At 55.9% G+C, this 27002-nt stretch overlaps 2 protein-coding genes across 3 annotated transcripts in view; both read left to right on the top strand.

Moving 5' to 3' along the window:
- Positions 1–283: 283 nt before the first annotated feature.
- Positions 284–22285, top strand: NAA25 (N-alpha-acetyltransferase 25, NatB auxiliary subunit). 2 transcript variants are annotated; one of them, XM_044440687.1, is made up of 24 exons: positions 284–2264; positions 3153–3238; positions 4781–4919; positions 5412–5530; positions 6602–6676; positions 6965–7072; positions 8207–8285; positions 8587–8698; positions 8961–9050; positions 9249–9418; positions 10182–10294; positions 12064–12271; positions 13776–13865; positions 14355–14535; positions 14940–15039; positions 15290–15441; positions 16227–16352; positions 17175–17418; positions 17978–18101; positions 18600–18662; positions 19514–19611; positions 19689–19799; positions 20547–20693; positions 21996–22285. In XM_044440687.1, the coding sequence occupies exons 2-24, from the start codon at positions 3179–3181 to the stop codon at positions 22116–22118; spliced, it is 2832 nt and encodes a 943-aa protein (XP_044296622.1). In that variant the 5' UTR covers positions 284–2264; positions 3153–3178; the 3' UTR covers positions 22119–22285. The 2 variants fall into 2 exon arrangements, with proteins under 2 accessions (XP_044296622.1, XP_044296621.1); XM_044440686.1 differs by having other exon boundaries at positions 285–2264; positions 18597–18662.
- Positions 22286–22429: 144 nt separating this feature from the next.
- The window catches only part of ERP29 (endoplasmic reticulum protein 29), a 9181-nt gene continuing 4608 nt past the window's right edge, over positions 22430–27002 (top strand). The window contains exons 1-2 of the mRNA XM_044440688.1: positions 22430–25077; positions 25466–25615. The gene's annotated coding sequence lies outside the window, so the exon portion shown is untranslated. The remainder of the gene's footprint in view (positions 25078–25465; positions 25616–27002) is intronic.

The following is a 27002-nucleotide window of genomic DNA, read 5'->3' as shown; positions in this document are numbered from 1 at the left end:
CTGGGAGGGCAGAACGGCGGGGGGCGGGCAGCCGGCGCCCTGCTGTGCGTCGTCGGGCCGGGCCGGGGCCGGGGCCGGGGCCGGGGCCGGGGCGCTGCGGGAGGGCCCCAGACTTCTCCCGCGGCTGTTCCTTCGGGTGGCGCAGGGCCTGGGAGTCGGCGCGGGGCTTGCGTGCTGCAGCATCGCGGCCCCACGTTGCCCCGGAGGAGACGGTGGGCCGCGGACCCTGCAGCTCCCCCGTGTTCCCGGCTGGGCTGGGGGGACCAGGCCCCCATGGCCAAGCTTGGAACTGCTCCCCGGGGAAGCGAGTGGGGGGTCCAGTGGAGTTCGGGGCACCGAGCCTCAGTTCGCTCCCGAAGCGGGAATCCCTCAGTTGCGTGTTTCATGCTGAAACACCGCTTTAAGTTTTCAGGTGGGGCGAGTCGGGGAAAATTCCTTTTCTCGGGTGTGCAGGGATGGGGATGGACCCTCCAGCCTTGTTGCGTAATCCCTCTTTCTCCGGGTGAACCCTGACCTTGTGAAATGCGTGCGGCGGGGGCAAGGGCGCAGGGTATGGCCTGGGGGTCGGTGTTTAGCAGGCAGTCCCGGGGTCCCGTTCGTGTGTGCTTAAGATGACAGGCAGCGCTGGGTCCGAGAGAGCGGCGCTCCATGAGTATCCTCATTACAGAATCCCAGGAATTGAGACAGGGAGGGAAACGGTATGAACTGCTTTTCATAAACCTGGATGATTTAGGAGGGAGTAAACGAAATTATGCATGTAGGTGTGTGCTTTGTTATACCTGGGAGAATTTGAATGGTGTGTGGTTTTTTTGTATGGTTTATTTAGTGCGGGTGTGTGTCTTTATTTAAGAACCTGGCTGCCTTGGGAGCATGGAGCAGGCTAGGCAGAGTGCTGTGAATGGGCTGCAAGGTTTCCATAACTCGTTCTTTTTGCAAAACGTCTGGGAATTGCTCCTTCTTGCTCCCCATCTATCCTGTTAGGATTACGCTTGGCCGCAGCAGTAAGAAGCAAAGAGAAAAGGCACACCGGTCTCTGACCCTGTCTGGTGCTCTTTTGCAAACTGAAATGGATTGCTGTATGCCGTTCTCAAATCTCGAAAACAAATCCCTTTTATCAGGAGAGCTCCACAGTGTATTTGCGTGTGCCTGCAACACGCTTTCTGGTTAATGCAGTGCCCCAAACTGCATCCGAGTATTAATTACTTCCTTGATTCGGGGTCATGTATTGGCCATATGCCTTTTGAATGAAATTTTCTTCATAGTTTCACTCCTGTGTCATACCTTTAGATTTTCAAATCTCTGCCTCTCCCAGTAATGCAGGAAATCACATTTTGGGGTTCTCCTATTTTGTTGGTGACCACCACGCGTTTTATTTTCCCCCTCCTTGGTCTACGTTGAGCTAATTGTCTAGGCACTTTCTTGTGGTTTCAGGATTTTGTGTTGGAAAGGGAATTGCTTTGATGCCGATGTTCGCAAGTGTTGGTCAGCTCGAAAAAGTGCAGCATTTGATATATGGAGTTCTTAAATATTTAGTTTTGAATGACGTTCAGCCAAAAACTTAACTGATCAGTAAACAGCATTTGTCAGGGAGGGCAGAACTTTGGGCTGTGCTGCATCTTACTCGCAAGTAGTAGTTGATTTACAGTCCCGTTTGTTTTGCCTTCCCGGTAGTGCTGCACCAGCCCTCCCCAACCCGATGTCTTCTAGATATGTTCAACTACAAGTCCCATCATTCCCAGCCAGGATCCAGAGGGCAACCAAGTGGGGGGAGGTTGCCTTGCGACTGAGAACCAGACATGTGACTGTTGCACAGAGATAGCATGTTTTCTCAGGAGACAAGCCCATTCGGCTGCTGCTCCTGTGATGTGGGGGCACATTTTCTTGGCGTTACGTTGCTGTAATATTCCATCTGCTTATTTGAAGGCAGCTGAAAGAGTCCTTCCCTTTGTTACTCACGCCTCATCTCAGTTTGTTACATGTCATGCAGAAGTTGGATGAAACAGCGTTTAATTAAGTTTACTGCGTTAAACTACCTCCACCCCAAAATCTTTCCTCCTCATAGGGATGCTCGGTGCTGTAGCAGTCGTGGAAATGGTTATGTTGTGGTAGAGGAACCTGGCAGCATTTTAGGAGCTGGAGAAACTTGTTTGCTGCGTGATCTTAGGCTTCAGCTTTGCACGCCGGTGGCTTGCTGTGTTTCCAGTTACTTCAGAAAGTTTCCCTATTACCCGTCCCAGTCGCATGAGGTGGTGGGAGTCTGCAAGGTACATTGGAAACCTGGAGATGGGCCGCAAGCCCTACCCTAGGCCTGTTTGAACATTTTCAAATGTTGTTCATGCGCTGCGTGGGGATCGCCCCAAGATAAGAACCAGGAGAGAAGAAGGCAGGGGTGGGAGGACAGAGTGCTCTGCCGCCATATTGTGGCCAGCAAGACTTGAGGGGCTGCAGGTAATGGTGGCGATCCTTCTGCGGACCGTCCAGGAGGGCCCATCACCGGGGTGATCCCAGTTATTCTGAGGGCGCAAGGCAGAGAGCAACGCATGGCTCCCTTGAGTTCACTGCAGGAGAGGCGGAATATAATTGTAGTAGCTGTCTGTTCAGAATCAGTCTCCATCCAGCTCGACCGGGAAGGCACCAGCTCCTGGTGCCGTGCAAGAAAGCTCTGTTTTTGCACAAGGAATATGGTCCCCTGTTTATTCCCCTCAGAGTGTTTATTACCTTGCTGCCCTCCTGTATGCCCACCTGTGCTTCTTTCACGTTTCCCCCTAACTCAGGGATGGGAATTCCTGCTCTTGAAGACTCTCCCTCAGCCCACCGTGTCTCCTTCGCTTCATGCAGGAGGCAGGGCAGCCAAACAGATTTGGCCGGGCGAGGTTTCCTCTGATCGCAGGCGGCAGTAGCAGCCGGGGTGCCGGCAACGCTGGCCCCAGCTGCCCCAGAGCTGCTTGAGCCCGCTCACACGTCGCGCAGCCCGGGGCCTGGCCGTGCCTCGCCTGGTGTGGGCCGAGCATCTTCTGGCCAAGGGTGCTTCTTCCACCTGCTCAGGCCTGTGACTGATCCGAATCTGGACACAGCACCTGAAGAAGGCTGAGGGGTAGATACTCGTCCTGCCTGCAGCGTAACCTCTGGATTTCCCTCCCCCTCTTTTTTAGATTACCTTGATAATGGCAATAATAAAATGGCCATCCAGCAAGCAGACAAATTGCTGAAAAAGCATAAAGATCTCCACTGTGCAAAGGTGAGCTCGGGGTTTGCTTATTTTAACTTGTAAACTGCTTGTGTCTAAATGCGGAAGGCCCCGCTCGGCTCTTTGGTGTTGGGCTGGGATGGAGCAACTGGCAGAGCACTCGGCCTCGTGGCCACCGTTTTTGGGAGAGGGCGGTGGGGGAGGGCTTGTGCTTCCACTCCCCCCATGAATTCTTTCTTTTTAGCATAAACTTTTTTGTTCTCACAACAATGAGCTCAATGTTGCTGCTTTAGTCAATAGCCCCTATGGCAGAAGAGGACAACTTAATCATTTTTTACCCGTTCTTTCTGCCGGCATCGAGATTGCTCAGCCTAATAAGCCAATTAGGTGGTAATGTGACCAGGTCATGATAAGGTTAAATATTATCAAATGATGAGCCTGTATTTTAAAGTGCTAACATATTAGGACAGGCAAAATGAGAGCGGCATTGATGCTGTTTGCAAACAGAGAAAAATAACAGTTATGAGAAAGATAGTATCTCAGGCTTTTGAGAAAGGAACAAATTATGCTCCCCTTGGTAACTTGGGTGGATTTGTCCTGCCAGGCCGAGTAGCCGTTTGAACCAGATGTCGGGGCCTGTGGCCTGGCTCCTGCATCATGCGTACTCGTCGTTCGGGTTATTGAATGTTGAGCTGTCGCAATTTTGAATGTGACCATGCTAACAAGCCGTAGTTTAGAAACCATTAACAACCCAGAAAGAGAATCTATCATTGCTGGGTTGGGAACTCTGTTTTTTTTAAATGACTGGTTGTTGTTATGTGCAAACCCAGAATTACGGGTTGTTCATGGGCTGTTTTGCCGGGCTGCAGAGGTGACGGTGAGAGTGGTAAAAGAACCCAGCTGCTCCGCATGGCGGTGCTGCAGTGCCAAAGAGGCATTTGGGGTAGTTGAAGGAGAAGAGAAACAGGCAACCTAGAGAGAAAAAAAGAGGCCTCTTAGACTACACCCACAATTTTGTGTTGCTCAGGGACCTGGTTTGCACCGTCACGGTGCCTTCAGCCGCACCGTTTGCCTGGCCACCCACCCAGACACAGCTTGTCAAGTCCCTGGGATCCGGTGGCAGGGCTTATCGGAGGGGGAACGGCCCTCGGACAGCCCTTGGCGGCTGCCGCAGAAAGCAGGCCGGGTCTAGTGGGCCTGTCGGGCTTTCTTGAACTCACCTGGAGCCTGCTTGAGGTCCGTCTTATGTAGGCAGGTGGGATGCAGGCCTAATGAGCAGACCTTGCCTGTGGATGGGGGGGGGGCAAGAAAGCAGGTGCCTCAGACGGGGCCAGAGCGCGACCTGCCTGCCTGACTCCGCGGGGCCCCGGCAGGCTCGCGGCAGGTCCCGCGGGCGCCACGCGGCGGTCCCTGTAACACATTGCCTGCCCAGCGCGCACCGCCGTGGAGTTCGGACCGTGCCCTGCGGCCGAGTCTGCTCAGCAGTCGTTCCAGCCCTTGCGCGCTGGACATTTGGGGTTTCCCCGTGCGGTGCTTCCGTGCAGTAGCTGTTGAGCAACCCTGACAAAAGCCCCGGCTCTGGTCCATGCGCAGGTGTTGAAGGCGATCGGCCTGCAGAGGACCGGGAAGCAAGAGGAAGCGTTCGTTTTGGCCCAGGAAGTAGCAGCCCTGGAGCCCACGGATGATAACTCCTTGCAAGCGTTGACCATCTTGTACCGGGAGATGCATCGGCGTGAGTATCCTGGGGGTTCCTCCTCCTCCTGCGTCCCCCTGGGGGCCACACCTGTGATGCTCTTGGGGTGTGTCGAAGGGGGTTGGCTGGGAAATTGCACGCCCTTCCAGCGTTTGGGTTGTAATGGTCCCCACTCAAAGGCAGGTGTCTGCAGTCTAATCCACACAATACTGCGGGGGGGGGGGGGTAGAACAGTGGTGTAGTCAGGGCACAGTCCTACAGCTCCCGGCGTTCCCTGGGCAGCATGGCACGCCGCCGGCGGGTGCGGGGCAGGGTCGTCTCCTCCTCCCAGGGATCCTGCCAAGCCGGCCTGGTCCTGCTTACGGGGCCCCGTTGATCCTTCTGTGGTAAATAAGTAAATAAAAACGAGAGAGGTTGGGCAGCTGAGCAGGCAGTAAGGGGGCTTTCTAAATGTGCTGCCTGGCCCGGCCCGGCCCGGCCCGGCCCTGCCACGAATCCCAGGCCTCACCGGAAGCCTCTTCCCTGATTCAGCGGAGCTGGTCACGAAACTCTACGAGGCAGCCGTGAAGAAGGTCCCCAGCAGCGAAGAGTACCACTCCCACCTCTTCATGGCCTATGCACGAGTGGGCGAGTACAAGAAGATGCAACAGGTACTCCCTGCGCTAGGCGCCCGCCGGTCCGCGGGGTGGGCGGCGAGCAGAGCTTCCCGCCCACCAGCCAGATGGCCGCCTGGGTGCAAAGCCATTCTGAACAGCTGAAAAACAATTGTTCATATCCAGATCCGCTGATGAGTGATTGTAGTTCAGGTTTTTAAATTTTATATGATTTCTTTTTGCACTTCTTTTAATGATTTGCTCTTTGGTTTTTAAGATACCTGTGAACTGAAACGGTTTTGGAATTCTTTGCATTTGTGTTTAACTTGTAAGCTTGCAAAATCTTTAAAGTTACGGTGTGTTTTTAAAAAGTATTCACATTTCTTGTCGTGGTTAACAAGTTTGAGAAAACGCATCTCCTATTTCAGATAGCGCTATAAGAACTCAGCTAAGAAACTAGTCTGGGGGTAGCAAAACTGAAAGGAAACTTTGCTTGTTTTTAAAAGCAGAACAGCCTCCTTTTTGTTCTTTTTTCTTGGTTTCCCCTTTTCTTTTTTGGAAACAAATACTCTGCTGGGCTTCCCCAGCTTTCCATTTCCCACTGAATGAGGCCAACCGAGGCAGCTGTGGGGCCTTGTCCCATAGAGATGCATGGGGCAGAGATTTCCTTCCAGCCTGCACTGTGGTCCCTCTGCCCCAGTGGGGGAAAGTGCTCTTTTGCCTCTGTATCGCTCTTCTTTTTTCTCTGTGTTGCCGCAAAGAATTAGTAACACAGGGACTTCCTGTGGGTCACCCATTTGCCCAAATGTCTTATTTGCAAGCCTTTCTGAGGGTTACAAATTAATGCAATGAACCTAAAGCATTTTTATTTATTACATTTATATCCTTTTTTCTTACAAAGAACTCAGAGTAGCTAGCATCATGCGCCTCCTGCTGCTCGCAGCCTTCTCCCCACAGCAACAGCCCTGTGAGGTAGGCTGGGCTGAGAGTCTGGCTGGCCCAAAGTCACCCAGACCCCGTGGCTGAGCGGGGACTCGAACCCAGAGCGCCTGAGCCCCAGCCCCATGTGCTTCACCGCTCCACTGCACTGGCGCTCTCTGCAGATGTTTGCACTTGCTTGTTTTTCAGGCTGGAATGGCACTTTACAAGATCGTCCCCAAAAACCCGTACTATTTCTGGTCTGTGATGAGCTTGATCATGCAGGTGGGTCCAGCATCAAGTGAGTTTCCTGTGACGCGATCTCCCGCTCCCCCCACACTTTTCTGCGGCTGCTCGCGGCCCTCGCTTTCACAGGCAGAGCTGCTGTCTGTGTGGCGCCAGCCAGTAGGATTCAGCCGGGCAATCCCCAGAGGCGCTGGGCCCAAACCTGAGGTGCTGCACCCCTGAAATAAAGCCCCCCAGGCAACAGAGCTGCTGCTGGCCATCCCGTGCTCGAAGGCCCAACAGCTGATTCCACAGAAGGCCGCTTCAAAAGATCCTTTTCTCTTCCAGTCGATATCTGCGCAGGATGAAAAACTCTCCAAAACCATGTTTTTACCCCTAGCTGAAAGGATGGTAGAAAAAATGGTGAAGGAAGATAAAATCGAAGCAGAAGCTGAAGTAAGATCTTACTTTCAAGCAATGTGTTTAAGCTGACGATTGATGATAATGAACAGATAACTTCTGTTTAGAGTTTTGCTTTATTTTATCTTATTTTTACGAGAGCTTGAATTTGAATGGCTCCTTCGGCCTGTCATAGAAAATATGTGACCGTCTGGACTAGAGAAGGTAGCTTGAAGTCTGTAGGAGTGGTTAGCCCAAAGCTTGGGCACACCCCGAACGTGAGGGGCCACCCCCTCCGAAAATAGCCTGCATCTCCTTAAGGGAGGTAGAGCAGTGTGTGTGTGAGAGGGGATCCAAGTGGCACATGTATACCCAAAGTACTGGCCACCGTCTTGTCCTGCTAGCCGAAGGAGGAGGTGTCCAGTTAGTTGTCCAGCCTTCGTGACAGCACGATCGATTGATTGACTGACTGACTGACTGGCTTTTGAACTGACTATACGCTGAATGAGCCCAAAGGCCCTCTGAGCAGATGCGTAGCTGCTCGGAAGCAGATCTCGCTGAGTCTAGTGGCCCTTCCTCCCAGGTCAGTGCAGGGCGGGGGCACAGTCCTGTGCAGGTTTAGGCCGAAAAGGCTGCCATGGCCGGCGGGGGCACAAGACCTTTTTCTTCTAAGCGTGCCTGGAGTTGTGTCCCTAGCGGCCTTTCTTTTGAGCAGGACAAGCAAGAGGACACACATGTCCAGCAGAACTTTGGGGTTTCTTTCCTCCTCCTTTTTTCTGATTCTTAGGAGTTTGCCCGGCATATTCCCTTCTTCCACCCACCCACCTCTCTCTTGGCCCACCTTTTTCCAGAGGACCTGTAACACGGATCAGGGAGCCGTTTCAAACCCACAAGCAGCTTGAAGAAGCTGGAAAATGGGAGATTTGAAAGGCGGAGGGGTGGAAGGGAGCTTTACCCTGATCTGCATGTCGGCAGTTAGCGAGACAGAGCAACTGGCTCTTAGAAGCGCAGCCAGGAGTGGCCAGGAAGCCACGTGGCTGCGCTTGCCCAGATCTGACGGCAGAGGCCGGGGTGTGCGCCTTTCCTTCGAAGGCTTTCTCTCTGGAGACGGCGGCACAACCCGCCCCTGGCCATCGCACTCCCCACGGACTCTCGCTCTGACGTGTGCCCCACGCCCCTTCCCTCCTGCAGGTTGAGCTTTACTACATGATCCTAGAACGCTTGGAGAAATACCAGGAGGCCCTGGATGTTGTAAGAGGAAGGCTAGGAGGTGAGTGAGGCCCGTGTGGAGAGAGGCGACGTGCCGGCCGGCCCAGTGTTGCTGGCGGACTGCGTGGCACTGGGTCGGCTCGCTCGCAGCCCACTGCCCGTGCATAGCCGCGTTTCTTCCGCTCCCCCCCCCCCCGGCTGGCTTGCACGGGTGGGTCAAGCGGCCCCCCAAAGCTTTGTCCCCGTCTTGCCTGTGGCCCGATCCGGGGGACGGTCGGGGAGGGGAAGCGGGTGCTTTTGTGGCCGTGGCCCCGGAGGAGTGGGCTTGGGCATGCGAGTTTGGGGCTCTTTGTTCCACTTAGAGAAGTTAACCAGCGAGCTCCAGAGCAGAGAGAATAAGTGCATGGAGATGTACAGAAAGCTGAGCAAGTGGCCGGAGTGCAGCGCGCTCTCGAGGAAGCTTCTCCTGAAGAAGTGAGTGCGAGTGCGAGAGGCGCCCCCCCCCCCAAGTCGCATCCCTCCAGACCTGGGGGCCGTCCACTCCTCTCAGGCCCAGGCAGCACGGCAGTGCTCAGGGTGCTGGGAGGTGGAGTCCAGAACATCTTCCGGGCACCGTGGGGGGAAGGGCTGCCCCAGGGAGCATCCGAGGAGCGCGGAAGTGCGAGGATGGCGTTGATCGGGCGGGGGGACGGGGCGGCGCTGCCCTGCTCAGCTCTGCTCGCGCTCTTCCCTTTAGCCCAGATGACTGGCAGTTCTATGTGATCTACTTCGACTCCGTCTTCCAACTGGTCGACACGGCTTGGAGCCCTCCGGCCGAAGGGGAGCAGTGAGTGACCCTCGAGCTCTTGCAGAGACCCCCGCTCCTTGTCAAGGGCTGCCCCCAGGAGGCTGGCTGGGCCGCCCGGGGGCAGCGGTCCCGTGTCCGGGGACGGCTGGAGCGGCGCGGCGTGCGGGTGCCGGCCCTTGGCCGCCGCGGCGTGGGGCAGAGCGGAGCTGCCAGACTCAGCGCCCTGCTTGCCCGCAGCTCCCTGGAGGGCGAGGTCCACCACAGCGCCGAGCAGGCCCTGGCCTTCGTCGAGCAGCGGATCCTGCAGGAGTCCGGCAGCGCCCGCCCGCTCCGGGGACCGTTCCTGGCCCAGCTGGAGCTGATCCGGCGCCTGCGGCAGAGGGGCTACAGCGGAGAGCATGCTTTGGGTACGGGCCGCCCGCGGGGTGCCGGACGGGGCTGGGCCTGCTCCGGGGCTGGTGCGGACTGGGCTCGGGGGCAGCGGGAAGGCGGCTGTGCCTCGGTGAGAGGCGGGCTGCTTGGCGCCTCTTCATGTCCTTGGCGCAGCGAAGCGGCTTGCGGACGGTAAATACGCGAGTAACCCGTGGACTCACTCAGAACCGGGAACCACTGTTTGATTTCCCATCCCAGCCACGGGCATCCAGGGCAGCTGTGAAGATTCTTCTCTTGTGATGAGTGTTGCAGAAGGTTTCTCCCACTCCCATCAGCCCCAGCAGGCATGGGCACTGCTCAGGGATCATGGGAACTGTAGTGCAAGCTTCCCACCCCAGAACTAGGTCTCCATTTAATGGTAAACGCATTGCAGGGAATGTACTTCATTTACTCTCTGTTTACTTTAGTCAACGCATTTCAGATCCAAGGTCAGCCTTAGCTGGCCCTTCCCCACCATCTGACATGGATCCTGGGCTTTGCCTGGGCTGAAGGTCTGACAAGACGTAATCAACGTGGCGCTGAAGGGAGGTGGCGTCAGTCGTGGTGCCCAGCACGTCTCGGTCCCGTTGTGTTTTGGATTCCGCCACGCACTCGCCTGCTGGATCCATCTGTATTTTTGTAGCCGCCCCGAGTTACGCTCTTAGGCGCCACCTGGGAGTCCTGCCAGCTCAGTCACGTGATGTCCAGGAATGTGCAGCAAACCCCCACCTTTTCTGTTGCTTCTCCTTCCTGCCTTAGGGGATCCGGAAGAACTGATGTTCCAGTATTTCAGACGGTTTGGGGATAAACCCTGCTGCTTCACGGACCTCAAGGTGTTCATCGACCTCCTCCCCTTGAGCCAGTACACAAAGGTAAGTGCTGTGAGCTTGTGATTTCCTCAAGGGACTTTTGATTTGCTTCCCTCCTCCTCTCCTTCTGTGGCCGCTCTATTTGTCCCAATGACTGAAAGAGCGAAGAAGACAAAACTCATTTTTCGAGTAATGCAGCAGTGTGCAGGCTTTGGCAAAGCACAGGTTTCCCCTGCCTGACAAAGCGTTCTTTGAAACCTGGAAGCTGGCCTGCCTCTGCACCAGCCTTAAGTGGGCCCAGCAAAAGGTTTTTCCTCCTGCAGTTTTGCACGGCAGTGTGGCAAGGATCCTGTCCCATTTTGAATGTTCGCTGCAGGAGAGAATTTCTGTGCTGCCGGGGCAGCTTTACCGGCTGATTTCAGCAGCTGGGAGCCCTGGCGCTCGGCCCATTGTTCTCCTAAGCCCCTGCGGCCAGAGGGCTGAATGCAGCCCCTTGCCCCCAGCCCCTCAAGAGCAGCCAATGAAACTGCTGAGAGCAATGGCACCGGGTCTGTTGACTCGAGGGCTTATTGTTGAATATCCCCCCCCTTTGCTAGCTCCTGTCCTGCTCTCATCAAAGGTTGCTGGACAATCGAGTATAATCCAGAAGGTGTTATTTCTAAGCCGATTGTAAACACTGCCATTTGAAAGGGGCTGTTACTGTTATGCCCTTCCCTAAGCTGGTATCTGAGCTGATGCTGCTCGCTTGCACCCAGCCAGGCCAGAGTCCTCTTCCCAGGGAGTCCGGCAGGGGCTCCCCTTCCTGGCCTGTGTCACAGGCATGGCGTGGCTCTTCCCCAGAACCTCTCACCTGGAGCCTTGTACCTGTGTCGGGCCCCTCAGGAAAAGTCCTGTAGGTCCATCCATTCCCACACTCCATACGCTCCGTGGGAAGCCGGCTGCCCAGAGGAGCCCTCAGGCACGAGGGACACACAGCCTCCGCCCCCCCAAGGAGAAGCGTAATTGTAACTCCTCCGGCGCATAGCTTCCCACATCAGATGCTGGCTTTCCAAGGCAGGAATACTGCAGACTAAGCAGAAGATCACCTGTGATCCAGGACACCTTAAGATGATATCTGAGATCTGGTGCCAAATTCAGTATCTCGAAGCTTTGAGCTGTTGAAAAGGTGGTTTTCCAGCTCTTGCAGCTGTGAGAAGAATTTGGGGAGCCGGGTGGAATGTTAGAGGGTGTTGAGCAGAGTTTCTAGCGGTCAGAGAGGGGAAAGGGACTTGGCCGACTTTTGCCCCATCCTGATATCCAGCCTGTACCAAGCCTGTTTCCACTTTCTTTAAGACAGTTTCTAGTCCTCATTGCAACCCAGAGTTAAGGATGCTGTGTTCTTCCCCCACAAAACCAGCTTTCCCTCAATGTCATTCCTGTACATGTGATGCTATTCTAAGTGTGTATGTGTGCGTGCGTGTGCAGACGCACATTGAAAGCAATTTCCCCCAGTCTGCCTTAGACACTGGATTTAGTTGATGGAGCATTTCCTGAGAATGCTTCAGGATCCGGCCCTTCAGTGCTTTTGATTTTCCTATCCCTACAGCCCTTCCTTGCTAGCACAGGCTTCCTTCTCTGTTCCATGCCAAGTCCGGCAAAAATAGAACAGCTGGAGATCTTGGGCATTTTCAGTGCTGGCTTCTTGGCACGCACGGAAACACAACCCACTCGCCCCTTCTGGACCGTCCTTTGCAACGGTCCTTCATTTCTCCCAGGGCCGCCAGAAGCTGCGTGCCCCTCCACTCGCGGCCCTGCCCCCCGCCCCTCTCACCTTGCCGTTCTCTCACTTGCAGTTCATCAACCGGCTGCTGGGCATCATCCCCCTGTCTGCCCCCACAGACGGCCGCCCTGCCCTGCCCGCCAGCATCAAAGCCTTGCAGCAGCACCTGTGTGTCGTGCAGCTGACGAGGCTCCTCGGCCTCTACCACGCGATGGACAAGCCCCAGAAGCTGGACGTCGTCCGGGACTTGATGCTGCGGTATCGGCAAGGGCTGGATTTCGGTGAGTCGAGCCGAAAAGGCAGGCCCCCGGGGCATGTGAGAATGCCCTGGTTGTTCGGCGTTCTTTTCCTGCCCCACGCCGTGGCCGCTGCGCTCGTCTTGCCCTCTGGTTCAGTTTGTTTGTGGAACTCGGTGAAGTGCCCTCCCGGCCCGCTTGTGATCTTTCCGCTGAGGCATTTAGCTGGCCTCTGGGTGGACCGCAGAGGCCCGGGGCCCAGTCCAGCAGGGCTCTTTCCGCATCCGTGTGCTTTGCTTCAGAGCTCTGTTAGATCCCTTCGGCGGGTTTCATCTCGCTTGTAAGGATGTCTAGGCAGGGAGCCGCCTTTGTCTGCTGCAGCAAAACGACAAAGCGACTTGCGGCACGTCTTGCAACCGGAGCTTTTGTGGATGGCAGCATTTCCAACTGCCAGAAATTCCCTGCTGGGTTTTATGTGGGACAGACAGGGTAGTCTCAGCACAAAGAGCAAAGGGACTCGGACCTGACATTTGACGTGGTAATCTGGAGGGCTAGTGGAAGAAACCCCTGCCCCCCAGGACCCCCTGCACTGATGTTATGGTGGCCATTCTTAAATGTCAGAACTTCTCTGGGCTTGGAGCGGGATGAAGGCTTCTCCTCATGCAGCCTAGCTGTCCCTTTTGCTGTCGTTGCTTGTGAATGGCTGCATGAGCTTCACGGCCTGCACTGCCCATGTTTCAGTCTCCTTTGATGCCACAATCCTCCCCGCATCCATCGTCCAGACGCGTGTGCAGATTACTTAGCGTGGCATGGGAAACCCCCGACAAAGTCCGCTCTGGCCAGCCAAAACTGGAGCCGTGATAAATATTCTGGCCTTTGTGGTGCCACAAGATGCTCTTTCTTTTGCTCGACTTCTGGTGGCTCGTGAACAACACACCAAACAAGTTATTTGGGGGGGCGGGGAGATTATGAGCTGCTGAGGATGAACTGTTGTACAAATAAACTCTGAGATTATGTTGATTTCTGTGCCACTTGTCATAGTTTAAACAATGTATTTAAGCGGCTTGCAAAGAAATTAAAACAGGACATAATGACAGAATCATTTATATGCATGAGAGCCAGTGTGGTGTCGTGGTTAAGAGCGTGGGACTGGGACTCAGGCGATCCGGGTTCGAGTCCCTGCTCGGCCATGGAGCCACCTGGGTGGCTTTGGGCCAGTCACAGACTCTCAGCCCAGCCTACCTCACAGGGCTGTTGTTGTGGGGATAAGATGGAGGAGGAGAATGAGAATGATGTAAGCTGCTTTAAGACTGTTGTTAGGAAAATACTTTATTTATAAAATACAATAAAACGTTAAACACAACTGGGCAGCACAATCAAATCAGGGGAAGGCCTGGGTGAAGAGAGTGCTCCAGCTGGCACTCTCAGGGGGAAAGGCAGGCCAAGCCACCACACAGTCGCAGTGCAGCTCGCCCAGCAGCCAGCGCATCCTCCGGTGCAGCTCTCGGGGGTCCCTGAGGCGACACGGTGTGGCTTTGCTTCTCCCCAGGAAAATCCTGCTTGAAAACGGAGTTGCAGTTTTCGGACTACTACTGTGTGCTCGCTGTCCACCTGCTCCTGGACATCTGGCTGGAGGCAGGTACGTCCTCGGGAGCCCTCCGGCGCACGTGGGAATGGCGACCCGGGAGGGGCAACCAAAAGCATCAAGGGTCGGAGTAACTCCTCCAAAAGGGAACGTTGAATCCTTTGGGTCTATTGAAATTGGAAAGAAATGTGAGTGCAGTGGAAATCGTGATAGAAGCGTGCAAGAATTCTGCGTGGTTGGGGAAACGTGAAGCATAGAATATCAGATTTGCTGCTGCAAGAGGTCGTGAAGGCCATCAGTAGGAGCAGCTCCGAAAGGGGGCTGGCCGGATCCTGTGCTGTGGCCGCGGAAGGAGTGGCGGACCTGGCCACGGGCCAGGCTGCTGTGGGGAGCAGCCACGTCGCCCGCCCCGCCCAGCCCAGCCCCCAGAGTCGAGGTGCAAGGCGGCCCCGGTGGGGCAAAGGGGAGAGCCCCCAGGCCTGTTGGTGGCCTGCCCACTCCTCCGAGCCGGCGGAAGGCTTGAGTGCGATGTTCTCTCCCCAGGTGACGAGTCGGCCGCCTGGCAGTGCTTGGCGTTGCTCGAGGAAGGGCTGGTGCACAGTCCCTCGAACGCGCAGTTCAAGCTGCTGCTCATCCGGATCTACTGTATGCTCGGGGCATTTGAGCCGGTGGCCGAGCTGTACTCCAGCCTCGACGCGAAGCACATCCAGCACGACACCATCGGGTGGGTGGCGCACCCTTGCGGGGGCCCACCGGCAGCCCGAGGCCTTCCCCCACGGAGACTCCAGGGGAAGGGGCAGGAGGAGGCACCGCGGCAGGGCCTTCTCCGCGGTGCCCCCCGTCACGGGACACTCTTCCCACTAAGACCCACCTGGCGCCAACACCAGCCCCCTTTCGGTCCCAGTTGAAGCTGCCCTCTTCTCCCTCACAGCCCTGCATTGAGCACGAAGGAAGGGCTGCAGCTGCTGTTTTAACCTGCCCGTTTTTTAATGGAAGTTGCTTTGAGCCGTTTTAACGGCTGCATACCTTGTAAGGAGGGGGCCCTGGCACGGTGCCTGGGCTGCCGCGACGGTGTGGGATGGTGGCTCGTCGACACCCAGCGACAAACGGGTCTGTTCTGCATTGCAGCTACCTGCTGACACGCTACGCCGCAGCCTTCGGTCACTACGCCGCCGCATCGCAGTCCTGCAACTTTGCACTCAGGTTTTTCCACTCCAACCAGAAAGATGTAAGTGGCCAGGAGACCCGCCCCTGGTCGGGGAGCACGTGCCCTTCCCTCGGGAGCGCCCCCTGCACGTGCCCCATGGAAAGCGCACCGGACCTTCCCCTCCCGTCGGGGCCCGTGCGGCTTCCCTCGCTTGGATGGTCTGTTCAAAACCACGCTCACCGCAGTCTGCCTGCCCAAGCCCCGGGCCTGAGCGCCGCCCACCGTCGGCAGAGCGGTCACGTCACGCTCCGTTCCCGTGCTTCCCTCCTAGACCTCAGAATACATTATCCAGGCCTACAAATACGGCGCGTTCGAGAAGATCCCAGAATTCATTGCTTTCAGGAACAGACTGAACTCGTCCCTTCACTTTGCACAAGTCCGCACGGAACGGATGCTGCTGGACCTCTTCCTTGAAGCCAACACGTGAGTCTGGAAGGGGCTGCTCCTGTGCCGGGCCGCGGGCGCAGAGGAGGGAGGCTGGCCAGGCCGAGGGGCGGCAGATCAACGCCGCCTCACGGGGACCGTTCTCAGGGACGCTCCGGGAGCCTCGAGCCGAAGCAGAGGGCGCAGAACTGGCCCTTCCGGAAATCTCTCCTTTGCCCAAATTATAGAAACATAGAAAACAGAGCGAGTCAGAAGGGGGCTCCCGGGCGATCTAGTCTGACCTCCGGCACCAGCCGGCTCCGCTCATGACATGCCCACCATGTGCACGTCCAGCCTGTCCTTGAACACCCTCCCCGATGGGGCCTCAGCCACCTCCCGGGGAAGCCCAAAGTTCTCCGGTAGCAGAGTTATAATGCAATATTAAAACGAACGTAAAGCACGGTGGCATAATAAAGGCATGCAAGGGCTCCCAGCGAAAAGCAGGGATGGACACACCGGCGTCACCGTCAGTGCTAATGGTGTCACCAATGCTAACGGGGGGCGCAAAACAGGTGCGCCCCCCAGTTTCCCCCTTGTGGATCACCCTTGGCAACTTTCCTGGGCTTTCCTTGGGTTGCTTTCTGCAGGGAGCGGCTGTCCCCAAGCGGGCGCCCTCCAGCGGTGTCGGACTGCAGTCCGCTTGGGCCTGTGGAGTCCAGCGCGGCTGGAAGGCCTGCCTGGGGAGAGCGGGGCAGCCCCCGTGCAGAGCGTGCGCCGTGCGCATTGCCTCAGTTCCGACCCGTCCGCTCCAGCATCTGACTCCTGTTTTCCTCCCCCAAAACCAGATCGACGAGTTTGGAAGAGAGTATAAAGGCCATGAGCTTAAGCCCAGAAGAAGACGACATTCCCTGGAACGACTTGCGGGACAACCGAGACCTCGCCGTCTTATTTAATTGGGACCCCAAAGACAGGTGGGCCTTTTCCGAAAGTGCTATTTCCAGGGGTGCAGAGCCTCAGGTCAGGGAGCAACCCCCCCCCAGATTCTCCAGCACGTCCTTTTGCCCCGCCCACCAAGCGTGGGTTGCTTCCTGGCTTTTGCGACCCCCCAAAACGCCGAAAGGTGGCGGTGCCTCTCCCAAGGCCTTGTTGTTTGCCGCAGACCCGCCTCCGGGCCCTGGTCTATCAGAGGCGCGTCCGGCCAGGGTTCCTGGTCCAGAAATCCCCAGCCAGCTGGAGCAGAGTGCCCACAGCTCGGCCTGCTTCGCCGCTCCCTCTGGCAGGGGCCACCACAGTTGAGCCACGGATGCTGAAGCTGGCTCTCTCCTCGCCAACGGGCCGGTCTTTCCGATTGTCTGGGCAGCTCGCATTGACCGCTTCCTTTTCCCCAGGGGGAAGTCTGTGACTCCCCAGGCATTGCCGCCTCTACCCAGTGGAGGAGTTTTGATTGGCAGCCGCGTGCTGCCCCATCGGACGGGGCGGTGTCTCCTCGGCTGAGCGGTGGTGTGGGCCCTGGAGGGAGGCTGGGCCCTGCCAGCCGCCTGAGCAGCCGCGTCCGAGCCGTGGAGGAGGCGAACAGGCCCCTTCTCCTCCTGCGCAGGCGCGCTTTGTCAGGAAGGGGTGGGGCCGGAGCCTTGTTTGCGGCTCAGGACAGGCCACGGATGAGAAAACGTGGCCCCGCCTCGTGTCCACGTGTCTGGAAGTCCAATGCAGGAGCCCCCCACGCTGGCTTTCTCAGCGCCCACCGGAGCTTGGGGGACAGCTTGAGTTTGTGCCTTTGGGTCTCTCTCACACAGAGGCATTTCTGAAGAGCACCGAAAGCTCTCCTTGGAGGAAGAAACCATCTGGCTGCAGATTCGGTCTCTGACGCTCCGGCTGATAAGCGGCCTGCCGACTCTCGGCCCCAGCACCCAGCCAAAGAACTCGGAGAAGAACGCGGAGAACGGCGTCTTCTCCAGGATCGACACCATACGGGCGCTGCTGCAGCAGCTCGGTGCAGCAGTGAATTCTGGGAAGAGGTTCCTCGATCAGAAGGTCCAGGTGCGGGTCCAGAACGCCCTTCCCGGGCGGCGCCACGTGTGCTGCTCCCGGGGAGCGGAGCCGGGCAGGGCCCCTGCTGGGCTGCATCGCCGAGCTGCCTCCCTGACGCGTCCCGGCCTTCTTGCAAGGCCTCTGTGTCTAGCGGGCAGTTCTGTTTGGGTGCTTTCACTCTGCGATGTGTGGATTTGGGTCTGTCTGTTTCCGCCGTGAGTCACCCTGTGAGATTTTAGCAGTGGCGCAATCAGTTCTCCCTAGGAATAAATATTTAGAAATAAAGATAGATAATCCCTCTTAGGAATAAATATTGGGAGGCAGGCTCTGCCTTCCGCAGTCCATGGGGGACGGGACGGGGACTGCCCTTCCTTCACGCCATCCGGTGGCGTCCTGGCTCTCTCGGTAGCAAATCGAGGGGGTTGAGGTGGATGGGGGCCCGCTTCGGTCACTGCCGTGGATGCAACACACATCTGCACCCAGCCCGTAGGGTCGCCCAGAGGCGACGCGGCTGCGCTCTCCCGCAAGGGGGCATGGCTCCTGACTCCCCGTCTCGCTTCCTCCGCAGTACCCGGTCCTCGGCCCCCCTCCTTCGCGCATGGCCAGCTTCTTCAGCAGTGGCAGCTGCCAGTGCCAAACCGGCCTGTTCAATCTTGTTAGCGAAGTCCACGAACTGGATACCAGCGGCTTAGGTGGGTCCCTGCAGGTCCCGGGACGAGGAGCCCACCTGGGCTGGGCCGTGCCGGTGGGTGGGTGGCCGGGAGTGCGGCTGGGCTGCAGGTTGGCACGACGGCCTTGCCCTCTTCCGAGCCGCTGCGGTGACGCTCACGCGGGAGCAATTCTGAGCTTGCCTTCCCCAGCCAAGCGCCATCCAGAGGCGTTGGACGACAACTCCCAGCATCCCCGGGGGGCAGGCTGGGGGAGGCTGCCTCCGGTCGGGTTTTCTCAGGATTGAACAATCGGATCATCGACGACTCGCCATCGGCGTCTCGCTCTGGGGGCATTGTGGTTCACGTGTTCCGGCATCCCGTGCACTCCCGTGCTTCACCGAAGCCTCCATTTCTTGACTGGGGTCGTGTGCTCTTTCCTTGAGCTGCCTCGTGTCTTTATTCTGAAACAGTCTCCTGATTTAAAAAACCTTAACGATCACCATCGTCATGCGTTTGATAACTCTTCTTTATTTTCAGAAGACTCGACAGCAATTCAAGAGAGAGTAGGGAGCAGCTTGAAGTCCTTGCTGGAACAGCTCACAGGTGAGCCCCCTGGCAGGTAACGCCACCAAAGCTCCTCGCCCGCAAAGAAACGCGGGGGGCGAAGGGCCCCAGCACCGCAGCCCTGGAGGCAGCCCTGGCGGCTGGCGCGTTCTCCTTGGCCAGCTCCTGAAGTTGTGAATGTATACGCACAACTACCAGTCCGGAGCTGCCCTTGCGTACTGGGCTTCGGTATTTTCTGGACTGGATGTTCTACTGATCCTGCTGGCCTTTATTCGCGTTCTGTTGTTCATTGTTGGCTTGGGTTTTACTATGTGGGCCACCCGAGGAGGGTTTCACCCTCGAAAGCAGGGCGGAAATGTTTGAAAGGAAGGCTGCTGCCCACAAGGCCCACACGTGGGTCCGAATAGCCCAGGAGTGCCGGAGCGCAGGCCTGCCGGGGGCTTCCCGAGTGGTCCCGCTCCCTCCCCTGGCGACAGCCGGCCTCCTGGTTTCTGCACAGTATTCCGGAAGTTCGGCAGGCCGCTTCGAGCGCTTAGTGTCTGGCAGCAGGGGCTGGGCGTGACCGAGGTGGGCATTCTGGCCCCGTGCCCCCCCCCGTGGCCTGGCCCCCCATGGAAGCACAGCCCCTGCAGGGCTGCTCCAGGCCTGACTGGCCCTTGGCCCGGGAGAGGGCCACTGCCGCGGGAGGAGGCCGTGCTGGCCTAGCGATGCCAGTCGCCCTCACTGGGGTCGGGGCGTGTTCGGGCTTCCAGCCAGAGCCCGGCAGAGCCCGGGCTTTGCACGCCTGCCCTGGCCTGGACCTGGGCCTGGAAGCCGCGGCTCAGCAGAAGGAGGCGCCGACACCCGTTTCCAGGCGCCTCACTTCCCCCCTTCTTTGTCTCTCCTTGAAGATCAGTTCAATAAGTGCAAAGGCGACTTGTTGGAAGTGAACAAGGGCAGTGTCAAAACCCATCCCAGCGTCCTAGAAAATCTTGTCTTCTTTGTGGAGGTGAGTGTGCCCCCTCCTCACCCCCTGCCGGTTGCGAAACCTGCGGTGTTCCTAAAGCTCTCCTCTCTTCTGCCCAGGCCGTCTCTGTTGCCCTGTGGGTGTGCAGTTACTCAGACTCCGTCCTGCGGCCCTGCAAGTCAAGCTTCCAGAAAAAGAAAAAGAAGAAAAAAGAAAACCTCATAACAATGGTACACAGTGTGCGATTTTACGGAATTTGCTGCTGCAAGAAGTGGGGGTGACTTGGAAAGAAAAGAGCAGGTGGATCTCTGCCTAGAGTCCCCATTCAGAAGTGCTGTATCCAAGCTGTGTTCATCTTTTGACGGTTACAGGTCCTTTTGATGTCGCTTTTTGGCTTTTAATGCCAGACGTTAATGTCCAGAAAAATGCAGCACCCCAAAGCAGCAGCCAGTTCATTTTCAATCACTGATTCCATCTTTATACTAACTCAATAGCCAAAGTTCTGGAAAGTTCACAAAATATTGCAAGCCACTAAAAAAACCCCATTATATAAAATCTGTAGTGTACAATCCACACTCAAGCATGTGACTTTTCATGTGGTGTTTGAAAAATCACAGCTTGAAGCCAGAACTGGTAGCAGCTTGCACGAACACATGCAGAACTGACATGGACCAGGACGAGATCTGTTCATCCCTTGCGGTTATGGAGCAAGATACCAGGGCAGAATGAAAAGATTGGTTAGGTTTGCCTGATACATTTGGCTTACTTAATTTATTTTAGAGTATTTATATGTTGATTTTGATTACAAAGTTTCTTATAGACAAATACATCCTTCCTGATGTCACGCAGCACAAAGAAGCTGGATTCAGATTTTTAAAAATCCCGTTAAAGGATTTAACATGAAGGAAAAGGAGCCGTTTTGGCGCTGCACGAGGCCGCGGAACATCTTCCACACTCCATTTTCTTTCTATTCGTAGCCTCCCATTTTCACCAGCTTCCAGGATTACATTTCTGGGCTCCAGGTGCTCACTTCCAACGCGATCGACCATCTCAAAGGGCTTGAAATTGCGCTGACTGCACTTAAACTTGAAGATCTGTCCATAGAAGACAGTTTACTGTCGCAGGTAGGGAGACGCGCCTTGGAGCGGAGTGGCCAGCATGTCCCTCGCTTGCCGTGTTCCTTGCCGCCGGGCGCACAGGCCATTCGGCGCCAAGCCTGCTCTCGGCTGGGGGTCCCGTGGCCGGTTTCTGGGCTGGCGTCCGACTGCGAGTGACCCAGCCCTGCATTTGCACCGGCAGCCATGTGGGGGCGCCAGACGAAGCAAAGCTCGGGCTGCTTTGCAGCGCTGGGGGATTTCGGTTCCGGTCACACATCATGCCAGCGTCTCCCATGCTGGACGTGAGCTGGAGCGCACGGCTTTTTAGAATGTTCTCAAATTTCCCAGATTTGGAATTGCATTTGAAAAATGCCTTTTAAAAAAAAATCACACACACACACGCCCGCCCAGGGTATGCAGCAGAGATGCTTTGAAACAAAACACACCTCTGTTCTCTTGCCGAAACTGCTGTAACAGCAGCAGATGGTGGGCTGACCCTGCAGAATTGCTCTCACGTTTTCAGTTCTTGTTTTCTGACTGTGCAGGAACTGGCTGTTTCCAGCCCCACCTTCCCGCGCACAGGGCAGAATGCATGGGGAAAGCGCACCTGGTAGGAAAAGGTTGCCTGGGAGTGTTCCAGCTGCACATGGGAGGCGGGTGGCTGCCCAGATCCCTTCTGCCTGGCCCGGCCTCCCGTTGCCTCGCCCCCACCCCCACCCCTCTTGTTCTCTCGTCTTTCTTTGGCCAGAAGATTCTTCTGTCGTTCACACTTGTGCTATTCCGTATATGCCTCTTCATTGGTCTAGAGTCTAGTACTGGGATTTGCAGGGAGGCATTCTTGGAAACCAGTGCGATCACGAAATCCAACATCCGGCGCTTAACTGGCGCTCGGGGTATTCGGACGGGAGCCTGTCCATCGAGGAGGGTTGAAGCCTAGCCTGGTCTTCAAAACGTGGCCGGATCCAGGGTCCAGCCATGCAAGAGTCCGCATGAGGACAGTGGCTGGGTGAATGAGGTGGGGGCAAAGCTCACGCCTCTCCCAGCCAGGCCTACATACAGCAGCTCCTGGATGGGAGGCCAAGATGCTTGGACAAAGGTTGCCTGGAGGGGGGAGCCGTGGGAGGCCCTCTGGCAAGCAGCCGCTGGGCGGGGCTCCGTCTTCCTTCCGTCTTGCTGCCTGGAAAGCCAGAAGGCAGCGGTGCTGAGTGGAACCCGGAGTGTCAATATTTGGAGGCTTTTATAAGGGCCAGTAAAAGGTCGTGGCGCGCTTGCTGCCATTTACATTGTCTGCTGAACGTGTTGTCCGTGCGTGGCCTTTTTCCCCTCCAGGAAGAAAAGAAGTTTACAAAGACTGCGTTAGGGAAAGTCCAGAGCAGTTACCAGCATGCAATTCAGGAAATTGGTGAACTGCTGAAAAAGAGACTCGATGCCATCAAAACTCTAAAGGTTTGAGGAAACTCATCCGGGATGCAGGCGGCAGAGAGAGAAGCGCTGAGGCTGGAGGCGAAGCCACGTCTGACGCCCCTTCGGTGTTAAAATCTGGAACTTCCTCCTACATGCATGAAGGACTTTGATCGTAAAATAGTTTTTTTATGTATTAAAAGATATATTCAAGCTGATTAAATTATTGTACATAAACACAGAAGCAGGGACCCTCCTCCGTCAGGGTCAGCCCACTTTTTATACATGTTCATAAGCATATTGTAAGAGAAACCGAAAAAATCCCCTAACCTGTTTCACTTCCCTTTGGGGGGAGGCAGGAGTTCTCCAGAAACAATTTGGGGCTTGAGGTCTTTAGAAGCAGCAATAGAAATCCAGTATAAAGCATATTTCAAAGGAGTTTATTTTTTTTAATCACACAATGCTGCATTTATAGTTCTGTATGTGAGTTTCTTGCCTTAGAAAAGCAGACGTCAGAGAGGGCTGTACTCGGCTGCAGAATGTCTGGCACATGCACCCCCCCCCCCCCCCCCCCCCCCCCACGCATGCCCCCCCCCCCCGCCGGCACAGCAGGGCTGCCTGCCAGGTTGGCAGCGCTCACGGGCAGCATTTCCCCCAAACTGTCTCTTCGTCTTGCCCCCAGGGGCAATCGCAGTTGGTTCTGGGCGGAGCACGCTAAAGCATTTCAGCTTCAAACTGTCTTTTTCCACCCCTGCAAGGAAAGAAGAAGGCAAACGGATCCGTTGAAGCCTGTTCAGGGTTGAAATAACCGCAGCAGAAATGTATAAACCTGCCTGGAAGTGCAACTTCAGCATAGCTCGGTAGGGATCCGACCGTGAGCTCAGAGCCGAAGGGGCCCGTCCGCGTGAGGTCAGCGACTGCAGCGCCACGTGGCCCCGCTCCTCCGGGGGAAGGCAGGCAGGGTGGGGGCACACTGCGGGAGTTGCTTGAGCTCCCCCGTGTTGCCCGCTGCCCGGGGGCTGCGTTTTAAGGAAGGAGTGGGAATACTTGGGTTGTACTTGCTGGCCGCCATCGCTTTCCAGTCTAAAAGGGACCTGAACGTCTGGACAGTAAGATCAGCTCGGAAGTGGGAGCCTGAATCCATCTCATATCCTCTCCGCTGCCTCAGCCCCTCTGGCCACATCGGAGGAGCTCCTGGTGAAAATTTCCGCAAGCTCCTGACAGATTATGGCCTCTCGGTGCTCAAGCTTTCGAAGAGAGATTGCGATCTTTTGGATGAAATTTGGTCTCTGGGCAGCAGTTGGCCACCAGCAGTTTTCCACAAAGGATGTTGAACTACTTCCCTTCTAGGAGAGAAAGAACAGACACAGCCAGCAGAAGGTTGTTTGGGAGCAGGGACCTCAGACTTGGGCAAATGTTTGCGATAAAGCAACATCAGCGGCACAGCGCTACGGTTTCGAGAAAGCTGGCAGTCCTAGAGGAAAGTGGTGGAACCTTTCCAGCTGTTCCCAAGCCACTCTTAGCTTCTTGTGCAAGATGCAAACCCTCTGAACTCGACATCTCTGCCGCAGTTAAGTAATCCCAAAGTTGCACCCATCTCTGCCCTTACTTTTTTTTAATCCTCTGAGCTCTGGAGGAACCTTAGATTGTCCGGGTGGAAGAGACACCTCTCCAGTTTATTTGGGAGGAAATACAGGGGGTGTAGCGCTTCCCAGCGCAGTCATGTGCAGCTCATGTTTCTCTCACCCATGTACCGGCACCTGCTTCTTTTGGAGCGGATCCCCAGAGCAGGGGAAATTGCCCTGTGAACCCGCCTTAAATAGTTCAGCATCAGTAACTTGCCCCTCTAGAGAGCTGTGGCTCAGAACCGGAAAGGGTATCAGTTTTGCTCTAAGCAGCAGAGGCGTTCTTTGCAAGAGAATGCTGTGTGATTCAGGGACACAATCAGAAGAGGGGAGAGAATACTTGGACGAGTGGATCTTTCAGTAAGGTAACTTATGGAACGAATTTCACCTGCGCTTCCTGTAAGAAGTACCCTTCGGTGGGGTCTCTTGAAGACAGTTTAACCAAGCACCAGACTGACAGACACGTTTCTCCAGAAAGCCTGCTCTTACTGCAAGAGAACGCTCCAAGATTTGGCGGTGCACAGAACAACTGCCTTTGCCGCGCCACAGAGAACCACGCTCTTACCCGAGACAAGCGTGCTCGCCGGTAGTTGTGAATGACTTGTGCAAGGTACTTGGGAACCCACAGGGCACTGAACGCGAAATGTGTCGGTTAGGCGCTTGAGTTGCTTTCAGCAAGCTGCACCCCTCTGAGAAGATTTTTTTCTCCCTTTAAAAAATTCCAGATGAATTTATGGAAAGCTGCACGATCAAGTTTTCCTCTGCAAAATGTGTGTCCTTTACCTTCGAGCTGAGTTGCAAAGCTCTGAATACCAAATCGAAGAATAGCTGTCATTTTCACATGTTCAATAATATAATCGGATCGACTTCGCCTCTCCATTACACAGACTGTTTTATTATTACTGTGCTCACTTTGATTACTTGCTATGCATCAGGGGCAATTCTAATGCCACGCATTCCTAGCATTTCTGTCCACTCCAGAGAAAGGATTCGGCAGAAAAGACCAAAACAAATCAATAGAAAATTCTTGATCTTTGTGTATACAATAAAACGGCTTATCAAATCAGAGGTTTTCTTCCACAAGAGCCCAGGTCCCATCTGTATTTATAAAATAATGTCATTTTCTTTTATCTCTTGCAGTGGTTTAACTGACACATGCTTAGGCTGAGAACTACAAAAATTGACTGTTTACAGCCCGAGAGAAGTTAAATTGCTTTTATGTAGTACTGGATTATGAGCTAGGATCCTTTAGCAGCCATCCCGGACAACCAAGTTCATCACTGAATACATTTTCTTGTGGATCCAGTTGAAGAGTGTTAATCCAGCTACCTTTCTCTCTGAAAAGAAAACTGCATGGCCAGCTGCATTGCCCATTTTGATGGAGGGTGAGGGATTTGTAACATTTTAGTAATTTTTAAAACTTTAAAATTTGCTTTTATATTTGGCAATTGTTATGTTGAATCCGGGGAGGGGGGGGAGGGTGACCTCTTTACCCTATACAGGAGGTTTCTGTTATGTGCAAGTCACTTCAAAATTTCTTTTTGTTGTTGATTTACTCTAATTTATGACTGTGGGAAATCTGTAAAATGCTTCAGCTGCCGACAGGATTTAAGTGACAAAACTGCTAGTGATCTGCTTTAAACTGGATGGGTTTATAATTTATATTAAAAAGTCAGTTTCTTTATAAATGTAGTTTTGCTGCCTCTTTCTCCTCCCGCCAACCCTTTCAGGAATGTTCCCAAATTTCTAAAGGTTTTGCTTTCTCTCCCCCAGTACCTCTCCGGTTCCAGTGTGCTTAGCCACAAGAGAGAGGAAGGTCAGATCTAAACTATGTCACGAGGAACCCTTTGACCTGCAGTTTCAGTACAACACAGAGCTCTTCATAATGGCCTGTAGCCAAGGCTCTGGACATCAGAATCCACTGTGAGTCTCTATTGCAAATTTTAGTAATCAGGGAAGGGGGTTTGTTCTGATGACACTGCAAAGCAGATCCTTGGAGCCTTTGGTCAGAAACAGTAAATACCCAGCTCTTTTGTAACAGGAGGGGAAAGTCCAGACTTTCCTTTAGGCTTGCTTCTAGCAAATAGTGAGACTCACAAGGAAGCAAGGGGAAAGCCCTCAATTCAGGACTCTCAAGACACACTCTGGCTGCTGGCTGCGGTTAATTTCATGCCAAGCCCCAGACTAAGTAACGGGTTTCTTCAAGCAGACCAGGGAGGGCGGAATGCCGTGGATGTTCTGCGGTCTGGTAACCAGAACGGCACAGTGCCACGAAGCGTGACTTCCAGCCGTCCAGCGGGAGCGGAGATTTAAGTTCAGATCTTGCTCCTTTGCCTCCCAGACACCTAGGGGGGAAACAGGCACGCGTACCTGGGAAGTGCGGCTGGAACCTCCCCAGGACGCATGGAGAGGACACATGCCCAGACCAACAGAGAGACCAGTGAGTGGGCCCAAGATCGAATTAAGCCAGATCTTTCCCTGGAAGCCCCCGAGGCTGTTGTACTTCAGGCCAGGCTCCCTGGAGAAAAGTGTCACGCCAGGGAAAACCAAAGGCGGAAGAGGGATCGGTTCCATCCATCCAGGAAGCCACAAGAGCCGTCCGTCCGTCCGTCCGGGGCTACCAAGGCCCGGGCATTCTGTGGGCGCTCGCGGGAGGTCGCCCGTGCAGCGGCTGCCCGTTGGGGTGAGATGGGGCACGGCAGGCCCAGTCGCATGATGCAGCGGCGTGCCTGCGGATTACGCCACCACCTGCCCGGGTGGGGCGCACCAGGGGCCCAGGCGCCAGTTCATGCGCGCCGCTCCGGGCTTTGCAGGCCCAGCGCCAGGATCAGCGCCGCTGGCACTGGCAGGGCCCGAACCCGGCAGGGAGCCCCGTCTCTTGCCCGGCCTCCTCCAAGGGGCCCGGCCAGCCCCCCCCCCCCCCCCCAGGGGGCCCGCGCCCCCCCCCCCCCCCCCCCACTGAAACAAGCAGCGCTCCCAGCAGAGTTCGCCCCGCGCACTCCGCAGGCCGGGGCTGCCAGTTCTGCTCCAGAGGACCCCCAGGGAGGCCTTGGGCCAGCCGCGGGCCCCCGCCGCGCCCACCTCTCGCGGTTTTGGGCGCCTGGGTAGGGCGAGGACGCGCGCCGCTGCCAGCCCGGCACTCTGCACACGCTCGTGACGCCCGCTCGGCCCCGGCCAAGCGCGACCCCGCGGCAAGGCGCCCGCGCGGGCCAGGCGCGCCGCGCTCGCTCCGCCCGGCGGGGCCGCGGCTGGTCACGTGGCCCAGGCCCCTCCCCCGCCGGAGACGCGTCCTCGCCGCCGCCGCCGCCGC

This window comes from Varanus komodoensis, unplaced genomic scaffold, assembly GCF_004798865.1.
Source record: "Varanus komodoensis strain SLA01 unplaced genomic scaffold, ASM479886v1 scaffold38, whole genome shotgun sequence".
Lineage (NCBI taxonomy): Eukaryota > Metazoa > Chordata > Lepidosauria > Squamata > Varanidae > Varanus > Varanus komodoensis.
The sequence above is the reverse complement of the archived record's forward strand: the minus strand, read 5'-3'. Positions and strand labels throughout refer to the sequence as shown.